Source organism: Pseudorca crassidens, chromosome 20, assembly GCF_039906515.1.
Source record: "Pseudorca crassidens isolate mPseCra1 chromosome 20, mPseCra1.hap1, whole genome shotgun sequence".
NCBI lineage: Eukaryota > Metazoa > Chordata > Mammalia > Artiodactyla > Delphinidae > Pseudorca > Pseudorca crassidens.
The window spans coordinates 15,156,441-15,168,914 of record NC_090315.1 but is presented as its reverse complement, the minus strand read 5'-3'; the positions used below and the strand labels follow the sequence as shown (position 1 = coordinate 15,168,914).

Sequence of the window (12,474 nt, the reverse complement as noted above, 5' to 3'; positions counted from 1 at the left end):
GTCCATGCTCCTTGCCTGGTGTTTTGCCCCATGGGGGGAGCCCCACCTCAGTCCCTCCACTTCACAGTACCCTCCCTTAGATCCTTCTGTCCGCCACTCTCTCGCCTCAGGGCATTCCACATGGCTGGTCTCTCTGCTGGCCATGCTCTTCCCCTAACCCTGTTCTCGATAACTAACTCCTGCTTCTCCTTCAGGGCTTTGCTCAGTTATCGCTCTGGAGGCCTCCCTTAAGCTCCAGCCTGCGTCATCCCTCCCGTCTTAAACTCCAGAGCACCCGGCCTGCCCCTCCGTTGCCTTCGTTCCACGGATGTTTCTTGAGCACCTGCTCTGGGCCGGGCTCTGCTCTAGGCACGAGGCACACAGCAGGAGCGCGTCAGAGCAGCCCTGCCCTTGTGGGGCTGAGCTTCTTGGCAGTTCCTCTTGCAGCTTCACTCTGTGTCTCCTTCATTTGCATCTTGCCTGTACTGCCCTGTCCGTGCTGCAGGCAGAACCCGACACATAGTAGGCATTTGACACATCGTGAGGAGAAGGCAAGAGGGGCCAGGGCAGGGGTAATGTGCACGAAGGTCACAGACCCACACAGGGCAGACAGAATGCCCCTGAGTAGCTCTGCTTCATCCTTTCAGTCTCACCTAAGATGCCACTGCCAGGACTTCCCTGGCAGTCCAGTGGTTAAGACTTCGCCTTCTAGTGCAAGGGGTGCGGGTTCGATCCCTGGTCGGGGAGCTAAGATCCCACATGCCTTTGGGCCAAAAAAAACCAAAAAAATAAAACAGAGGCAATACTGTGACAAATCCAACAAAGACTTTAAAAATGGTCTGCATCAGAGACTTCCCTGGTAACGCAGTGATTAAGAATCCACCTGCCAGTGCAGGGGACACGGGTTCAACCCCTGGTCCAGGAAGATCCCACGTGCCGTGGAGCAACTAAGCCTGTGCATCACAACTACTGAGTCTGCACTCTAGAGCCCACGAGCTACAACTACTGAGCCTGCGTGCCGTAACTCCTGAAGCCCATGTGCCTAGAGCCTGTGCTCCGCAACAAGAGAAGCCACCGCAATGAGAAGCCCGAGCACCACAATGAACAGTAGCCCCCGCTCGCCGCAACTAGAGAACGCCCACATGCAGCAACAAAGACCCAACACAGCCAAAAATAAATTAATTAATTAATTTTTTAAAAAATGGCCCACATCAAAAAAAAAAAAAAAGATGCTGCTGCCTCCAGGAAATCCTCCTTCCCCAGCCAGGCTGCCAGGCTGAGTCAGACGCCTCCTCTGGGCCCCCACAGCCCCCTGGCTTGCTCCCATCCCATCCTGCTCACTCTGCCTTATGTTTTCCCATCACAGCCCCACTCACTCCGGGCTGTCACTGTGTGGGAATGAGTCTGTCTCCCCTGTTGGACTGGGGACTCCCTAAGAGCCGGGTCCAGGTTGTCTGGGTCCCTACGGGGACCACAGCCCAGGGCCCTCTGTCTCATGAAGCACACACATATACCTCTCTTTGCCCGTCTGACTCCCCTGTCCCCCTGAACCACAGAGAGTCCCGTCTGGCCTCAGTGTGGCCGGGGGCCCTGGGCCTGTCCACCTCTCCATGCCTGCTCGAGAGCCCTTCCCAAGCCACGTCGGGGCTGAAGAGATGCTGTCAGCCAAGGCCTGGGCTTCACGGATGAAGGGCTCTCCATGCCAAGGAGCCTCTCACAGCAGCGCCCGCTGATAGCTTGCTTGGCTGTGGCAGCTGCTCCCGCAACCCTCACCCGCTCAGTAGTGAGGTGCTAGGAGGCTGGAGATGGAGAGCATGGAGGTCAAGGGCTCGGCATCCTTCCTGCCCTCATTCATTCCCCTGAGCTTTCATTCACTGGGCAACACTTACTAGCACCGCACGTCCTGAGAGCTGGATGGCCCAAGTTTGTAGCCCAGGTCCTGAAGTTACAGCTGTAACCTATCTGTGCCTGTAAAAACGTGGGCAAAAACAGTGCCCACTTCACTGGGTTAATCCGAGAATCCAACAAGTTCTTCATGGAAAACACTAAGCTCAATGCCTGATATGCAGTAAGCGCTGAAAAAAAAAACAGCTGTTTACGTATGTTTCTGTTAGTGTGCTGTCACCAGGAGCGAGCATTCTAATCCGTTATCAGTCAGGTTTGTGCCTCTGGACTAGAGAGCAGGGTTAAAATAGGATATTAACAGGGACCCTCTGAACACCAGAGCCGTGTGGGGTTGGGCTTAGAGCAGGGTCAGTGTCAGACCCCACGTGTCACACCCCAGTGCCACCACTGGCGAGCGTGAGTCTGCAGGCAAGGGAGTTTCCCGCTCTGAGTGTAGGCTGCCCCCTCTGCCTCACAGGGTCATAGCAGCACCTCCCTCCCGGCTAATTGGAGGTGGGACTGTGAGATGATCCCTGTAACACCCAGCGTGGTGCCCGCAGAGAGGACACGCTCCTTGGGGACATGGCTCTTCCTGCCTGAGTCACCTCCTGACCTCTATGCTTCACTGTCATCCTCTCTCCCCTTCCCTTTAGGGGCTGTGAGGCCTCGGTGAGCTGAGGCCGGGGGCCTAAGCCCAGCACGGGGGACTCGCTCTATCTCTGCAGCAAATGCAGCTGTTGGTGCAGTGCTTGTGCCACCTGTCACTTCCAACACCCTGAGACTCTTTCTCTACCCAGCGTGTCATACCTGAACCGACCAGGTCTCCCCACGGTGACCCTGCCACGTCTAAACGTCATCCGTATGCTGAAGCGCCCCACATCGTATCTGCAGCCTGGCACTCCTCCACTCCAAAACTCACGTGGCCAGCGCCCCACGGGTGTCTGAGGCATCTCACACGCCCCCAGAAACTAACTTTCGATCCCACCCCCAGCCTTCCCCGTCTCGGTACCAGCTCCAAGATCTTGAAGTCATCCTGGACCCTTCTCTGTCTCACGCCCACATCTGCTCTCAGGAAATACTATTGACTCCACCTATAAAATAGACCCAGGATCCGTCCACTTGTCCCTGCAGCCCCACCTGGTCCTGTCCGCCCTCATCTCACTCCCTGGACCATCGCAGGGGCCTCCCCACTGCCTCCCTGCTCCCCGCTCCCCCCGCCTACCGTCTGTCCCCCACACGAAGCCAGAGGGACCCTCTGGACACCTGTGACAGGTCACACCCCTCCCTGCTCAGGGCCCACCTGTGGCTCCATGTCACCCAGGTGAAGAGAGAAAGTTCTCATCATGGCCCACAGGGCCTCACACAGTCCAGCACTGTCACCTGTGACTTCACCTCCCACTGCTCTCTGCCTCTCCTTCTGTCCCAGCCACGCGGGCCCCCTCAATGTTTCTGAGACCTCGAGGCATGTTCCTGCCTCAGGGCTTTTTCAGCTGCCCAGAATGCTCTTCCCCCAAGTGCCCCCGCCCGCCCCCCCTTCCTTCAGAGCTTTGTGCAAAGGCCATCTTCTCAGCGAGGCCTCCCCCAGCACCTAAAATCGTACCTACGTAAACATCCAACGCTCCGACCCCCTTACCCTGCTGGGTGTTTTCCCTGGCATTTATCGTCTAATAAATATAATGTACTCGTTTAATTATACGTTAACAGGTATAACAGTTACATAATGTTACATAATTGTATATGAAGTGTAACATAATGTGTTAATTTCTTTGTTTCTCACACGTTGTCACTCACCCATCTCCCCTCTCCGCTATCCACCCCCCAGCCACCATCTCAGCCTCCGAGCTCTCACTGGCTGATGGGCGGGACCGGCCCCTGCGGCGCCTGGACCCAGGGATGATGCCGCTGCCCGACACAGCTGCTGGCCTTGAGTGGTCCAGCCTCGTAAACGCAGCCAAGGCATACGAAGGTAGGCGCCTTCCACCCAGGCCCGCCAGATCCCTCCTCCCTTCTCTCTTCTGGAAGGATCCACGGAGGGTCTTGGGGCTTTGAAGGGGAACACACTCGGGTTCCAGAATGAGGGGGAGCAGGGTTCACATCCTGCCCTGTCCCTTGGTCACTGTGCAGTCCTGGGCAAATGTCTTCATCTGTCTGATTCCCCCAGTTACCTTGTCTACAAAACTGGGATGAGACTGCACCCACTGCCTGGAGCCGCGGGGAGGAGTCTGTGTGTAAAACGTGTCGGGCACAGAACACGCTCTCAGCAGACAGTACTGTCTGTTATTATTACAGTGTGCAGAGTTGTCATAATCCAAATTGTACTTAGACATACTTTGGCTGCAAATGGCAGAAAATCCAAATTAACAATGACTTAAACAAACAAGATTTTATGCAGCAAAAATTCCTGGGGTGGGCAGTCTGGGGCTGGCAAGGCATTTCCACAGACGCATTACAGCTCAAGCCCCTTCTGCGCCTGCTCTGCCGTTCCTGGGGTGCCTCACCCTCACAGTCAGGCCACTAGAGCTCTGGCCATTACGTCCAGCTCTGAGGACATTTCCCAAAGCCTTATACTCCTCCTACACTTGCTTCCCATTGGTCAGAGTGTCACGGCCACACCTTGTTCCAGGGCCAGGGCAAGCTGGGGTGTGAGGCCACGTGCGAGGCCGAAATTTGTGATGTGCTATTACCGAGAAGGGGAAGGAAAAGCCATGAGGGACAGCTGGCGGTCTCTGCCACTTCTCTCCCGTGTGACTTTGGGCAAGCGGCTTTACCTTTCTAAGCCTCGATTCCCTCATCTGTGAAACCCTGACAGACAAGACCATATTCTTCTGGCTCATTTTTCATCTTTTAGGCCACAGCTCTGCTGTCCCTCCTCCAGGAAGCCTTCCCTGATATCCCTTAGTCTGGATCAGGCACCTCCTCTGGGCTCCTATAGCCCTGACCCCTCTGCCTGTGCCCTTGCTTTCTAATGATGGCAAGACCCGGGGCTGTCTCAGTCACCACTGGGTGCCCGGCATGGGCCTGGCACAGAGCAGGATCTGTTAAACCAGACCCATACGATACACATCCTTCTTATTTCCACGTGTGAGCCAGCCCGCATCTGACAGGTGGCCCTGGAGGAAGCTCCTCCCTCTTTGCTTCCATTCATTGCTTCCATCCTGTCCTGCAGCCTCTCCCCAAGCCACGGGATGAAGGCAGTCAGGCCTCTGGGGTGGGGAGGGCATGGCAGGAGGGAGAGCAACGGAGAATACAAGGCCTGGCCTCAGGGATACCCCAGCCTCACACTCCAGAACCACGGGAGAGTGGCTGCCAGGCAGTGGCCCAGCGCTGCTGTCCAGAGGCCTGATGAGCTCGGGGGTGGGGGGCGCTTCCTGAAGGAGGTAACTCTGCAGCCACAGTGACATTACGGAGCATCTCCTCAGCCGGCACGTTATCACTTTACAAACTTCGTCTCTTCTGTGCTTCAGTCTGAGGGATGTATTAGGATCCCATTTACAGATGAGGCGACTTGAGGCTCGGCTGCCACCATCACCGGGCCAGATTGTACACTTTTCAGCGTGCGCAGTTGGTTGTATGTTGGTTAAACCACAATGAGCTGTTTTTAAAACGTAAAGGAGAAGAGTGATCAGGGGAATAAAAAAACCAAAGAGAGTGCAGGGGAGGGAACCAGAGTATGTTGAAAAGTGTTGAAACTGGCGATGGGTTCATGAGGACCCATGATGCTCTTTTCTCTGCTTTGGGGCCTGTTTGAAACTGTTTATAGAAAAGTATTTTCGAAGGGAAGAAATATTGTATCCAGGACAGAAAACCACAGCTATAAAGGATGTTATTTAGAGAATTGGAGAAATTTCAAGATGACTATCTATTAGACAGTAATACCATATAAATGTTAAATTTCCTGAGTACGATGTTGTTTCATGATTATATAGGAGCATGTCTTTACTTTTTGGAGATGGGTAGTGAAGTACACAGAGATGAAGTACCAGGATGTCGGCAATTTACTCTCAAATGGTTAGGGAATAAAATACACACACACACAGGGCTTCCCTGGTGGCGCAGTGGTTGAGAGTCCGCCTGCCGATGCAGGGGACACAGGTTCGTGCCCCGGTCCGGGAAGATCCCACATGCCGCGGAGCGGCTGGGCCCGTGAGCCATGGCCGCTGAGCCTGCGCGTCCGGAGCCTGTGCTCCGCAACAGTGAGAGGCCACAACAGTGAGAGGCCCGCGTACCGCAAAAAAAAAAAAAAAAATACACACACACACACACACACGCAGAAAGTAAGTGTGGCAAACCGTTAACAGTGGGTGGGTCTTGGGGAAGGGTATTTGGGTTTTCACTGTGCTGTTCTTTGAGCACAGAGATATAAAGAGCACAGAGATGTAAAGGAGCCCGCCTTTGCCAGGTAGCGGTGCCCTCTCCCCACGGGGCGACACGCAGCCCCACCTCTGGTGGTTCACTCCCCGCACATTCCATTGTCTGGCTGTCCTAGGGCTCACTCAGCCAGCTGCTTTTTGGATGCATCAGGACTGTCACCAGTTCTTGCCATTATAGAAGGATCACCTAATGGTCCCATCTGAAAATGCAGGTGCTCGGGCCCCTCCCCCAGAGCCAGTCAGGTGTCTGGGGTGGGACCCGGGAAGCTTTGCTTTAACAGGCAGCCCCCTGAGATTTTTTCCTCTCTTCCGTATACCTGATATCCTCTGTTTCGCTTTCCTTTTTGCTTTTGAAGTTTTACATTCTCAGAACTAGGATGATGAATCCCCACGTCCTCATCACCGGCGTCAGCCCCATCCACTTCTGGCCACTTTTCCCACTACCGTTTATTTACTGACGGTGCCAGGTCACTTCTGCCCAGTTGGGGTGGTCACTTCCCCACACCGCAACTTGATTTCTTTCTCTGTCCCTTGTATTTTGTATAAGCTGGTCATCGGGTCTGGAGGCTTGCTCAGAATCAGGACAGGTTATTGTTGTTTGTGTCCTGATTTGGTTTGGTATTTTGGCAAGAATCCATCCTACGTGCCTGTGTGATCTCACCGGGGTGTGATTGGCAGTGTCCTGGAGTTTCCAGGGAGGGCTTGGTCACTGGGGGAGGGGGTGGGGTGAGGAGGAGCCGGGAGCCCTGCCGACCACCGCCCCCCTCTGCCCGGCAGTGCAAAGAGCCGTTTCGCTCTTCTCTCTCAACGACCCAGCTCTGAGCCCGGACATCCCGCCAGCGCACAGTCCTGTCCACAGCCACCTGAGCCTGGAGAGGGGGCCCCCGACCCCCAGGACTACCCCTACCATGAGGTGAGGTTCCTTCCCCCACGCTGGGTGAGAGGCCGCCGGGCAGGTCACCCCACCACCCCCTGGGCAGTAGCTGCAGGAGCAACCGCCCCTCTCACCTGACAGACTTTGGACTAACCCACGTGCTGGGGCCCAGCAGGGACCAAGTCGGGGTCAGCCCTGTGATCAGCACTCAGGATTGTTTCACTGCCAACTTGCAAAATCACTAAGTAGTGCCCCCCAGTCTCCCCCCCGCCCCCGGGCCTCTCGTCTGCCCCCTCTGTCTGCCCGCTCCCGGCCTTCAGCCTCCCGTCTGTCTGCTCCCGGGTCTCCTCCTCTGCAGGTTCCTGAATTACGCATGTGTTCCCCTGACATTTACCTCTCACTCTTCCCCGGCAGGCCCCGTGCTGGGCTGTCTGGGGACACAGCGGTGATGGAGGCCCAAGCCCTGCCCTCACGAGGCTTCCGGGGGAGGAAGGAGGACGGGGAGGCGGGCATCTCACATGTGGCATCTCACATGTAGTGCAGCAGATTCATCCGCACCAGCTTGGCAGAAAATAGAACTACAAAGAGGGAGAGAGGATGGAAATGGCATGTTTGCATGTCCGTGGATTTCAGTAGCGCATTTCACACTCATCTGCACACCTCACCGTGCAGGGTTCTGTATACAGCAGTCGTGCACTGTACTTTATGGGCAGTTGAAGCAATTTTCGAGGGTGGTTTTGACTCTCCTTGTTTTTTGCTTCACACAGTGGCTTTAGAACTCAACCTCCACCAAAGATTGGCCCCACTCTAATAGCAGAGCTGGGTGGTTACAGATGGGGCACCGTGGCAGGGGTAGGAGCAGGGTGGGTGTGGAAATGACGGGACCTCCGGGCACGCTCCCGGACGCCTTTTGCCCTGAACTGTTGACCTCCCTCCACCTGCCTCCTGTCTCCCATTGTGGCTGCAGCTCCCCAAGATGCAGCACCAGCAGGGAGGAAAGGGTGGGAGAGGCGGGAGGGCCGAGTCCTCTCCCCTTCTTGGGCGGAGACCCCCCCACCCCCGTCTCCCTCTCGTCTGCTGCAGCCCACGCGCCTCCCCGACCCCGGCATCCCTGCCGGGTGTGTGCGTTCCCACAGCTTCCAGTGGAGCCTTCTCGGCTGCCTGCCCTCCTCTGCAGGGGCCAGGCGGGCCCAGGCCTGGGGAATCTGCACAGAGGGGGAGCCACGGGCTGGGGTCCTGGGTGCAGAGCCCCCGCCTGAGCCTGGGTTTCCCCTCTGTCCAGTGGGGAAACCACCGTCCGCACTGTGAGGTGAAACCTCACACGGTACAGGGTGGGCTCTCGGTAGCGGGGGGCTGTTATTGTCCGTATCGTTACTGGTCCTGTCCACCAGTCAGGCTCTCCCGTCCGTTTGCCCACTTACATGCCCCATGTGCCGGAGCGATGCTCGGGCCTGCCGGGGGCTCGGTGGATGGGCGTGGGGGGGTGTTCTTTGTGCTGTGCCACCTGAGGTGGTTATACGTGGGGGAAGTTTCTCCCAAAAGCACACGCATGGTCCATCCTCTGGAGGAGTGCACACACAGCAGGCCTGGTGCTCCCACGACCCACATCGACATCCACAGACGTGCCCTCGCCAGGTGGAGCGTGGCCTTCTCCTCCAGCAAGAAAAGGACTCCCCAGAGCCTCAGGGACAAGAGGGAGCCTGTATCCCGGGCTCCTCCCAGCTGTGGGCCAAGAGCCTGACCCTGCCCCCTGTCCTTCCAGTGAGGAGCCACCCCTGGATCTGACAGGCAAGGTGTACCAACTGGAAGTGATGCTGAAACAGCTGCACACGGACCTCCAGAAGGTAAGGCCGCCAAGCAGCCGCTTCACGTGGCACGCACCTCCCCATTGCACTTCCAGGCCCCCCCGAGGGTGGCGGGGGACAGCGAGGCTGAGGCACCCGTCCCCACCCACACCCCATCTATTCTAGGGGAGGCCGCCCAGCTTCGAATGTAGTCATGAGTGAAGATTAAAAAGTGACAGTAGGGAACGCTGGCAAAGCACACAGAGAAACCCTCATACCCTCTTGGCGGGAGAATAAATTGGCCCAGCCTTTTTGGAGGGTAGTCAGACAATATTTGTCAAAACTGTAATTGCGTACCTTGTCGACCCAGCAGTTTCACTGTGGGAACTTGTCCAACAGAATTTCAAGCACGGGCACGAAGAGACCCATGAGCAGGGATGTTCGCTGCTGCACCGCTGGCGATAAAAAATTGGAGCCAGTGCAGCTGTCCGTCGACAGGAGAATGGTTATATAAATGACAGGACACCCGCGCAGCGGAACGGTCTGCAGGCAATTAAAGCAGTCACAGAGATCTGTGTATTTACTAACATACAAAAGAAGTCCAGTAACTCAAGCAGAAGATTAAGCAAGTGGCAAGACCGTTTCCTAGAACATCATCATACTTAAAACATGTTTAAGAGCTGTGGGTCAGAGGGATATCTAGAAGGCGACATTCGAGATTGTTCCTTGTACTTATCTCCAGGGTGTGGAAGAGTGAGGGGAAGTAAGAGTGGAAGAGGCTTTCACTGGTCATTTTATATGTGTTTGGGTAAAAAGCCAAAAGGTGGCCGAGTCGAACATGGGAGCCTCAAGCACAGGGGTCATAGGGGCCCAGGTTCACGTCCCACCCGACCCCTTGATGCTGTGTGACCTTGCACAGGTCACTGCCTGAGCATCTTACACTGTCCTGGAAGGGCAGCCCTGCAGCCACATCCCAGCCCCCTACGTGCTGTGTGAGGTCCGGTCTCCTCTTCCAGGAAAATGGGGGTAACAACAGTCCCCAACCCTTGGGTGGCTGTGAGTGTGGAATGAGGTGCTCCTCATGACAGTGATGCTTGTCAGTTACTGCACGTCAGGCTGTGTTCTGAGAGCTCAACACATGTGACCTCAGGGAGACCTCTCAACTGCCCCTTTTAGAGCGGAGGAAACTGGGGCCGAGACTTGCCCAAGGTTGCTCAGCTGTTGAGAAGCAGAGCTGGGATTTGAACCCTGGCAGCCTGGCTCTAAACCACGGCCTAGCGGGGCTCGCAGGCCCCGGGGAGCCATTCAAGGTGCGCCCGCTGATGCCAGCCCCCGCCCCCGCAGGAGAAGCAAGACAAGGCGGTGCTGCAGTCGGAGGTGGCCAGCCTGAGGCAGAACAACCAGCGGTTGCAGGAGGAGTCCCAGGCCGCCAGCGAGCAGCTACGCAAGTTCGCCGAGATCTTCTGCAGGGAAAAGAAGGAACTCTGAGGTGGGGAGGCTGCCACCTGCCCCCCTCCGCCTGGGCAGACCGGGGGCTCCTGCTGTCCTCTCCTTCAGCCCGGCTTCTGGTTGCAGGTGTGACCGAGCTATGCAGCCAGGGCCCCACCGCCCTCCCGTGGACACGGACACCTGGGGTGGCAGTGGGACCTGAGGGAGGCCTCACGGGGCTGTGAGCTGGGGTCCACTCCTGGCCCTCGAGCCCCAGAGGGCGACGTGGTCTCCCTCTGAGCCGCCATCTGAGGTTCCTGGGGGCTGGGCCACGCCCACACTGCCCCCAGGGTCCCATCCTGCCATCCACATCCAGCCTCTTCCTAGGACCAAGCCACTGGAAGCTGTAGGAAGGGGGTGGAGGGCAGGAGCGAGTCTCCAAACCCCACAGCTCCAGGAATCCCCAAACTGGGTTTCTTCACCACACACAGCAGCGTCTGGGCTTATGGGGCCAAGACCCCTGCCTGAGAAATCACAGCGGGAAACCATCCCGCTCTCCCCTCACGCCCGGAGAGGTGCGGGCCGGCGTGGAAGTGGGCCGGGGCTCTTGGTCCCTGGTGCGCTGGCTCCAGAAAGCATGGACATTGCCCCCTCCCTACCCTATCCTCCAAAAAGCAACCAGGAGCACTTTCTTAGAGTTTCATTTATTGTCTTGGGAGGTCCCAGGGTGGAGCGAGGAAACCCCATCCAGAGTTAACTTCTTTGAGGGGGAAGGTATTTGCACGCTCGGGACCATTTCTCCAGCCTTTGTCTACCAGTCCCTTGACTGCCAGAGGCCACGGCACCTGGGCCCCTCCGCCTGCGAGCTGCTGACCCGGCCAGGCCCAGCGGCAGAGCCGGCACAGCCCACCCCTCCTCCTCCCCAGCTCCGTCAGCCCCGGCCCCTCCCGGGCACCAGGAGGGGCTCCACGGAGCCGTCAGATCCGGGCCGGAGGGAGGCAGCCTCCCTCTCCTCTCCGCTTTTGTTTCCCTTTGCAAAGCCCCTCGGCCCATCTCGTAGGCCCCGCAGTAGCAGCAGCAACATCGGACACCGTCACTGTGCTCCCCGGGGAGCGCCTTGCTGTGCTAACCCCACAAGACGCTGGTTCTCTCGAGGCAATAAGGGGCAGCTGGCCAGGCAGCCAGGCCGGTGTGGTACTACGCTGTTCACCCAGGAAACAGTTTCTTTTTTCCTTTAAAAACAAACAAACAAAAAAATATATATATATATTTATTTTTTCATGTGGAGTTGCGCCAGAACAAGTCTGTACGGCCACAGTCTGTGGATTCCCCCAACCTCAAGCTGAGGACCGAGGCGCGTCCCCCGTGGGCTGGGGACGAAAGCAGGGTGGGCAGGCGGGCCGGGGGGCCCAGCTGAGAGCGGCTCGCTCCGGCGGGGGGCCAGCACCGGGCGGTCCAGTCCCATCCGGAGACCCCGCCACCTCCTCTCTGGGGCCGGAAACCTCAGGGAAGGAGGCTCTGGGGACCGACCGCACAGGACACAGACGTTGAAGGAGCAAGAGAAAAGGACCCTCGTCGTGCCTCCCTGCCGTCAACCTCTGGCCCCTCGGCAGCACTGCAGTCCCGCGAGAAAGGCCCTCAGGTCTGCCATCTCCTCTCCCTCACCTGTGGTTTGCGAGGGGCGCCTGCCGGGTCCTCAGCCCTGGCCAGCTACTGTGATGTCTCTGCCCCTCTTCCCGGGTCCCTTTTGGGGAGGGTTCTCCAGGACCACTTACCACCCCACCCTTTCCTCAGACCCTAGCCTGGGGCTCACCCCTCCCCCACCCATTTTTGTTTTTTTAAGTTGTCTCCTCACATCTTCAGATCATTTGAATCATTTTGGGGACCTAATCATGTACATCGACAAGTGTAAATTATGATTTGGGGTTTTGTTGTCTGTTATTTCTAAAGGATCTCTGCAAAGCACATTTAATTTGAGTTTGGTGTTCTATCTGATGGCTGAAGATAGCAGCAGGGTTTTTTTTTTATGTTGATTTGTTTCATTTGGATTTTTTTATTCTTTATTATCTCCCCCCACCCCCCACCCCATCCCCGTCTTGAGATTTTCTGGCATGTTTCTGGAGGTTTTAAAGGAAATAAATGTTTCATAGAAGTG

General features: G+C 56.8%; 1 protein-coding gene across 13 annotated transcripts in view; it reads left to right on the top strand.

The window, feature by feature from the left end:
* SIPA1L3 (signal induced proliferation associated 1 like 3) overlaps positions 1-12,474 on the top strand; it is a 237,344-nt gene extending 224,870 nt beyond the window's left edge. For 9 of the 13 annotated variants that reach the window (XM_067719505.1, XM_067719503.1, XM_067719495.1 and 6 more), the window contains 4 exons: positions 3,686-3,829; positions 7,011-7,146; positions 8,870-8,951; positions 10,236-12,474. In XM_067719505.1, the coding sequence (XP_067575606.1) occupies positions 3,686-3,829; positions 7,011-7,146; positions 8,870-8,951; positions 10,236-10,379 (506 nt within the window). In that variant the 3' untranslated portion in view covers positions 10,380-12,474. The other 4 variants (XM_067719504.1, XM_067719506.1, XR_010939121.1 and 1 more) reach the window with 4 other exon arrangements.